Source organism: Tupaia chinensis, unplaced genomic scaffold (genome assembly GCF_000334495.1).
Source record: "Tupaia chinensis unplaced genomic scaffold, TupChi_1.0 Scaffold000059_1, whole genome shotgun sequence".
Taxonomy (NCBI): Eukaryota; Metazoa; Chordata; class Mammalia; order Scandentia; family Tupaiidae; genus Tupaia; species Tupaia belangeri.
The window spans coordinates 218,187-226,499 of NW_006159517.1; the positions used below are offsets into that span (position 1 = coordinate 218,187).

Below are 8,313 nucleotides of genomic sequence, written 5' to 3' on the forward strand. Positions count from 1 at the left end.
GCTAGAGGTGGACCCCAACATCCAGGCCGTGCGCACCCAGGAGAAGGAGCAGATCAAGACCCTCAACAACAAGTTCGCCTCCTTCATCGACAAGGTGAGGGTCCCCCCCACTCCCCGGTGTGTGGCTCATTGTGCCCACCGCCTGAAGAGGGCCTGCACCTTTTTCTCCGGGGTGGTCCCTCATTGGTGGATACATCTCCCGCGCCCCACTGGTTCCTCCTGGGTCCTACCCACGCTGGGGACACCCCCTTCCAACCCACACTCACTCCTCCCAGGCATTTTGGTTTGGGCTGAGGCAGGGATGGGACCAGGCTGATGCTTGTGGCTCTTGTCCTGGAGGTTCCTCTTTCCCTCCCATTTCTCACCCCCAAGCCGGGTTCTGACCGTCTATAAGCCTCCAGCCTGGCGTAGTCCCAGCTGTTCGCTGGCTGTTCACCTTGTGGGGAGGGAAGCCCCCTCCTCCAGCCTACTCCTCTCCCATAGCACTGCCCAGGGCCCCTCAAGTGTGTTTCTCCATCTCCCCTGGCCAGCTGGGGTCCTGGGAATAGAAGGAGGGTCCAGGTGGCTGCAGACTGACCCACACCCAGTGTGCCAGTCTATTTCATTCCTCCCCTACCGAGCTTTGTTCTTCCTTTTTCAAAACACAAAAAATGCAGATCTGATAGGATCCTAGCAGAAGGAAATACTGTCTAGTACTTGGACAAATATTGATTGAGCCTTTGGCGCCCCAAGGCCTGAATGTGGGGGGCACCCAGATGAGTCATATCTTGGCCCCTGACCCCGGAGCCTGCAATGTTGGCGGGGAGGGCTGGTCAGAGCCCCGCCCCGCGGTGGGGTGACGGGCAGAGGCCGGCCGTCGGTGGAGGCGCTTGGCTACCAGCCTGGGCTCTCAGCGCGTGCGGGTGGGGTGGGGTGGAGCGCGGCTAGGGGTTGGGGACACGCCAGGATTTGGCTTCGGGAAAGCGCATCTAGGATTCAAAGTCTAAGGGCGTTGGACACCCCGCCCAGGTTTCCTGTCCTGTTACACGCCGCTTTATGGCTTCAGATAACGCGTCTGTCAGCCCACGCCCTTCTCCCCACTCGGCCCTTGGCCCTTTCACTCTTCGTCCCTGGCTCCGCCCCAACGCCCTGGCTCCACTTTTGCCGAGACAGAGCCAGGCCGGGTTTTGCAGCCCTGGGGCTCTGCTGCCTCAGGGGCCGCTGGACGCCGGGCGGGCCAGGCAGGAGGATTGGGTCGCTCCCTGCTGACTGGCTCCTGGGAGGCATTGTGGGAACTGGGGGAGAGAAATCCTGGGGCAGAGTTGAACCCGTAGGAATCGGAGTCGCCAGGAACGCCTGTTCTCTGTGGCCGGCTTGCTGGCCCCTTAGCTTGCAAAGCCTCTTTGGCTTGGCCTACCGACTACGTTGGTGCCGTGTGCGGTCTTTACAAAGAGCGCTCCAGCGGGCTTTGGGGCTGGAATTCCTGCTTCTCATGCCCTGCTGGGTCTTTGAAGGGCTACCTTGCTACATCTGATTTCCCCTAACTCTAAAGAGATTTTGCCTATTTAAGCATGTGATGGGTGTAAAGAGCTAAGCAGTGCTTGGCCCACATTGAGCATACCATTGGGGTTACATGTTCTAATCACTATTTTCCTTTATAGTTTGGGAGCGGAATGAGCTGGGGAAGAAAGGGATTTACAGAAAGGGGTGGAGGAAAGAGATCATACTCTTTCTTATTTTATTTTATTTTTTTGAGAGGTTTTTGCTATAGGGCGTGTGCGCTCGCCAGACAGACAGAGAGAGACATAGAGACAGAAAGCGAGAAATCACCCCCTCCCCAAAGGGGATGGCCATGCCACTATCCCTTCTCCTCCATTTTCTCTGGGTCTTGGGCAATCTTGGGCACACAGGCGCCCCGTGAGTTTAAGCTACTGGGTTTGGGACTTGAACCACAGTTGACTACATGGGAGTCCAGCGACATAGCCATTATGCCAACTGCTGGTCCCAAGAGATTGTACTCTCTTTTTTTTTTTTTTTGAGAGGTTTTCGCTATAGGGTGCGTGCGCTCGCCAGACAGACAGAGAAAGAGACATAGGAACAGAAAGCGAGAAATCACCCCCCAGGGGGGATGGTCACACCACAATCCCTTCTCCTCCATTCTCCTCTCGGCATCTTGGGCACGCACGCACACGCGCCCGGCGTGAGTTCTAAGCCACCGGGTCCGGGATGCGAACTGTGGTCGACTACGTGGGAGTCCAGCGACATAGCCATTACGCTACTGCTGGTTCCCGAGATTGTACTCTTAAGCTATCTTTCCTTTTCAAGTATACCTAGTTTAAAAAGAATTGTAACTTCGGGTTGATTAAAAAATGCATTCCTCTTTTCAGAACGAGTCTATTATTCACTCATTTTTAAAATTTTTTCCTCTTCCATGCCTTAATTTCATTCTAATATCTAGACTCCATGAGCCCAAAAAATCCAAGGACTTTGTATCTGGGGCCGGAGGAGAGGGTTATGGATTCAGAGGCAAGAGTGGCATGGGAAGACCCTCTCTGATGCTCAGGAGACTCAAAGGGAGCGCCGTGGGTGGGGGAGGAATTCAGGGTGCAGACAGACCTGCCTAGTTTATTTTCTCTTGATGGATAAAGTGGCTACTATACAGAGATGGGGCTCCTGAAAGGGCCTGTCAGCCTGCCTGAGTTCCCATAGGCCCTTGCAGGGTTGAGAAGACCCAAGGTTAAAAGGGGAAGCAACTCAAGACTATGCAGCACAGGTTAGTAGCTGTTTCGCTAGAACCCTGATAGCTTGGTCAGTGCTCTCTGGGTGGTAGGACCAAAGCATCTCTATTATCTGCATTCAGGTTTTTTTTCTTTTTTCTTTTCCTTCATTGCCAGAAGGCACATATGTTTAAGAGAGAGAGAGACAGTGACAGTGAGGGAGAGGGAGAAATCACCCCGTTCCCCAGTGGTGTGTGGTCATGCTGCAATCCCTTCTCTTCCATTTCTCCACCCTGTAAGGATTTGGGGCACACAAGCATTTGTACCTGGAGTGTATTTCAAGGCATCTGGGCTGGGATTCAAACCCCTCAGCTATGTGAGAGCTAGTACAGTAGGACTGGCTTTCCTGTAACCTCAATCACAGTCACTCCAAGTAATGATGACGATGATGATGATATTTGATATGAACAACTTACATTTTCTTTTTTGAGCTTATGTAGAATGTAAATCAAAGCATCGTTAGAAATCTTGGCTATTTTTATTGAACTGTCCTAAACAGTCTGTGTAAGGAGAGGGTCTGTTTTGCAAATGTGATTTAAATAGAGCTCCCCCTCCCCTAGCTGTCCCTTCCAATCATGCCTCCCCTCCTAAAGTGTTTCCCCCAAATCTAGAGGACTTGGCTGCCTACTCCATTCACCATCTTACCATGCTGTCTCCCTCTGGTCATAGGCGGTCCTCCCAGAACAGCTAGGGTCCCTGGGTTTTGGAAATCTCACTGCTTGGGGAGTGGGTTAGGGGAGAGGTGTTTCCTTTCTTCCAGACTCTGAACTTTGGCCTGAGGTAGACCTTTTTGCTTTCCTCCTTCATGCAGGTCCGGTTCCTAGAGCAGCAGAACAAGATGCTGGAGACCAAGTGGAGCCTCCTGCAGCAGCAGAAGACAGCCCGGAGCAACATGGACAACATGTTCGAGAGCTACATCAACAACCTGCGCCGGCAGCTGGACACCCTGGGCCAGGAGAAGCTGAAGCTGGAGGCGGAGCTTGGCAACATGCAGGGGCTGGTGGAGGACTTCAAGAATAAGTGAGCCTCCCTGAAACCATCCCGCCAAGTCAGCCTGCCCTGCCCCCACCTGGCGACCAGCGACTTGCAGGGCCTTCTGCTTGTGGGCAGTGCAGTCCTATTTAATGATGGCGATGATATGATGGGGTTTGCTTGGGAAAATCTGTGTTTACTGTCAAAGTCCTGGCGTTATTGATAGTATCACTCATCCTCACAATCTCAGAGCTGCCTGGATTTGGGCAACAAATTTTATTTATTATATAAATATATATGTATATATATTATACATACATGGCCCAACTGCAGTTCAAGTCTTAGACCTGGCAACTTGCTTTCTCATTTTCCCTCTCTCTATCTCTCTCTCTCTCTAATATTTTATATATATACATTACAATATTATATATTATATATTTTATATATTATATATTATAATTTTAATGTATGCATATATATTATAATATATATTATATAGTGTATATATGAACATATGTATTATTTATAATTGATGCTAAAAAGAATTATTTAATTTTATTATTATTATTTAAAAAACTTTTTTGCTATAGAGAATGTGCACTCACCAGAAAAAGAGAGAGAGAGAGAGAGAGAGAGAGAGAGAGAGAGAGAAAATGAGAAAGCAAGCTGCCAGGTCCAAGACTTGAACTGCAGTTGGGCCATGTGGGAGTCATGGAAATGGAAAGAGGGTAGTTGGTGAGGGTAGAAGGACCAGCCTTGTCATATCGTACATCACCAAGAAGTGAATTTTCTAGATACTCATGTGCCTCTCAGAAGACTCAGGGCAACCTCCTCTGGCCCTTCATTCTCTCATTCTGTCTTTTTCTCACCAGGTACGAGGATGAGATCAACAAACGTACAGAGATGGAGAATGAATTCGTCCTCATCAAGAAGGTGAGGGGAGTGGCCAGCAGGTGGTGAGGGGTTAAAGGGCTGGGCTCCCACATAGCTAACTGTGGTTCAAGTTCTCGACCTGGCAGCTCACTTTCTCTCTCTCTCTGGTCAAATTAAATAATAATAATGAATAAAATTAAATATGTAGTTCTTAAAAAAAAAGAAAAAGAGAAAAGAAAGTGAGGGAAATCTCTCTACCTTTGTCTGGATACTGGAGGCAGAGGCTTGAAGACTCAGACTAAGAAGCTTTCTGGCTTCTGTCCCTAAATGTTTCTAAATAATAAGACAAATGCATCCTTTCAGCATGTGAGTGTCTGCTATCCAGTATACAAAGGTAGACAAGAACGGCAGTAGTTGAATGCATTTGGCCAGAACTCTGGACATCCATGTTGGGACATGGTTAAGAAAATGCAGCCGAGGAGGTCTGGCTATGGGAAGCTTCCTGGAGGAGGAGGTAGATGAGGGTATGCTGCAGGAACAGAGGGGAAGGTATGTAGGCTGGGAGTGTAGGTGAAGTAGGCACAGGCTGGGCTGGAGGATCGGGTCACAGCATGGGCTAAGGGAGGGCCTACATCTGGGCCACTGGGTGGGTATTGGGGAGCCTCTTGTTGGGGTGGGGTATGGCCTCTCAGCTGAGGCCCTCCTCACCTGTCCCCCTAGGATGTGGATGAAGCTTACATGAACAAGGTAGAGCTGGAGTCTCGCCTGGAAGGGCTGACCGATGAGATCAACTTCCTCAGGCAGCTGTATGAAGAGGTATGTTCTCAGAGGCTACAGAGGAAGGGTCCCTTAGCCCCAGACAGGCTCCAACGGTCCCCAGTCCACCAACACATATAGGCCACCACCTAACAACTGCAGCTACCAATATAAGCCCCCCACAAAGCTCACAGAAAATGTATAGCATGATAAAATTATGTATGGATTTCAATTGTTTTGCACCCACATAAGTTTATACTTTAATTTCATTTATCTGTGAACTTACTGATATTCCCTTATATTCTGTATGTTCTATTCCTCTGCACAAGGAAGAGTTTATCGCCCCATTTCACAGGTCAGAAGAATGGGCTCAGAGAAGCGGAGCAGCCTGTTTAGGGTCCTCACTCAGAGTGGTGACCCAGCTGCAACTCAGGCCCCCTCCATCCCCACAGCCTTTGTTCCCAGTCTCTGGGCTGTGCCAGATCCCTCTGTGGGCTCAGGATTAGTGGCTCAGAGCATGCAAGTCTTTCCCCTTGCTTATTCGTCCAAAGCCATGTTTCCTTCTGCCTTTACCTTGTTTCATCTCTCCCTCCCTACATGTTCCAGCTCTTTGACCCATCTTCCTTCTTCAGGAACTTCGCCTTTTCCCTGGCCCTAGCTCCCACCAGTTACTCCTGCTGTTGTCCTTCTCTTATCCCTAAGAAAGGTGCTCTGCAAGTGGGGGCTCCTGTGTGCTGGATGGAGCCTCACCACCTGCCTGCTTCCCCTGTAGGAGATCCGTGAGCTGCAGTCCCAGATCTCCGACACGTCCGTGGTCCTGTCCATGGACAACAGCCGCTCCCTGGACATGGACGGCATCATTGCCGAGGTCCGCGCCCAGTACGAGGAAATCGCCAACCGCAGCCGTGCTGAAGCTGAGAACATGTACCAAATCAAGGTGATGAGCAGGGTCGCTAGCCGGTCCTCCCCTTCTGGACAGTTCTGTGTCCTCTATGAGGAGGGAGCAGGATTTCAAATTCCACTGCCTACTGTGAGCTGGGCCTGGGGAGTGGGTGCCTAAGGTCTGGGAGGTGCTTTCAGTATTGTGTGTGTGTGTGTGTGTGTGTGTGTGTGTTTGCATGCATGTGTATATAGAAGCATGGAAGGTTTAGATGACCCCGGCTCTGGTACTGGCCAAGAGGGCACTTCCTTTGGTGGGGGCACCTCCGGTGCAGGGGTGCCCTCTCGAGCCATGCTGGTTTCACCTGCAGTATGAGGAGCTGCAGACGCTGGCTGGGAAGCACGGGGATGACCTGCGGCGCACGAAGACTGAGATCTCTGAGATGAACCGGAACATTAGCCGGATCCAGGCTGAGATTGAGGGCCTTAAGGGGCAGGTATGATCTGGACTGGGGATAGGGAGGATCCTTGGACCCATCTGGGTGAGAAGAGATAATGGGGGAAGGAGTGAGGGCCCTGGGGGCCGAGGAAGGAATCCTAGCTCACAGTTTGGAAGTTGGGGGGTCAGTTACAGTTGGGCTCCCCAGACTGTTCCTAGGAAGCTGAGGGACAGGAGCAGCTCCATGGGGCTAGGACAGGATGAGAGGATTAGGGCAGGTAGGTTGGGTGGCCCTCAAGCCTGCTTTATTTAATCTGCCTTACGTATCAGGGTATGGCTGGGTTCGGCTGCTTTAAGGAAAATCTAGAAGCAGAGACCAGTTGTCCATTTAGGGTGGGAGCACCTAACGGGATCACAGGGGCGAGTATGAGGGAGGTGTCTGGAAGCTGCTTCTGTTTCCCTTTTTTGCTTCCTCCATCTTAATGGTGGCATTTCCTTTGAGCTGGGTGGAGTCAGCTTAGGTCAGGGAAGAGGGCCCTGAAGAAGGAGAAAAGGAGAGTGGGTGCAGGGAGGAAGTACACTGGACCTTACCTGCTACCTGTCTTGCTGCTCCCACAGAGAGCTCCCCTGGAGGCCGCCATTGCTGATGCTGAGCAGCGTGGGGAGCTGGCCATTAAGGATGCCAATGCCAAGCTGGCTCAGCTGGAGGCAGCTCTGCAGCAGGCCAAGCAGGACATGGCACGGCAGCTGCGCGAGTACCAGGAGCTCATGAATGTCAAGCTGGCCCTGGACATTGAGATCGCCACCTACCGCAAGCTGCTGGAGGGCGAGGAGAGCCGGTGGGTGTGGTGTCTCTGACTGGACCTGGCACCCATCCTGAGCCCTGGGGGTTAGGGAAGGGTGCTGCCTGTAGCCTTCTTGAATCTTGGATCCTGTTGTTCTGGGATAAGAAGGGCCAGGAGTCAGTCCTGACGTTCCATTGTCTGGTATAGGCTGGAATCTGGGATGCAGAACATGAGTATCCATACGAAGACTACCAGCGGCTACTCAGGTGAGGCTCCTGGGCCCAGGGAGGCATAGGCTCAGGGCAGCGGGCTGTGCTCAGCTCATGGAGTGACTTGGTCTGAGTAGGCGAGGAGAGGATTCAAGAAAAGGACCGGGATTCCTGTCCTTGGGAGAATCCCACAGTGATGGGGTCATGTCTTAGACCCAAAGAATATAGTTATTTACGGAAGAGACCCAAATAAATGGTAACACAGTGCCGAGTGCTTTACAGGCTTCTATGCAACCCCCGTCCATTTCCCTCTTGTTCAGCTGACGACTCGGGGACCCAGTTAGATAACTTGTCCAGGGTCACGTGCTGCTGCGGAAGCTCGTTGCCAGCCTGCTCTTGGTTTCCCCTGGCAAGTCTGGAGTAGGGACCCCTCAGGCAGACCTGGGCTAGACCCCTGCCCCTGGGGCCATGAGCAGGAAGAGGGGCGCAGAGCCTGGTGCGTGCACGGGCGCCGGTACTCATGTGGCTGCCTCTGTCCCTGACCAGGTGGGCTGACCTACGGGGGCCTCACAAGCCCCGGCCTCAACTATGGCCTGAGCTCCTTCCAGTCCAGCTTCAGCTCTGGAGGACCCAGCCCCTTCAGC

The 8,313-nt window shown here is 52.0% G+C and overlaps 1 protein-coding gene across 1 annotated transcript; it reads left to right on the forward strand.

Annotated features, from left to right (window-relative positions):
* On the forward strand, positions 1–8,297 carry KRT8 (keratin 8; the record flags this gene model as incomplete). Its single annotated transcript, XM_014592599.1, is given in 9 exon segments — positions 1–94; positions 3,568–3,776; positions 4,601–4,661; positions 5,322–5,417; positions 6,130–6,294; positions 6,608–6,733; positions 7,294–7,514; positions 7,668–7,726; positions 8,216–8,297. Coding segments are annotated over 9 exon segments (1,113 nt in total), but the record flags the coding sequence as incomplete, so codon positions are not given.
* Between the last annotated feature and the right edge of the window lie 16 nt (positions 8,298–8,313).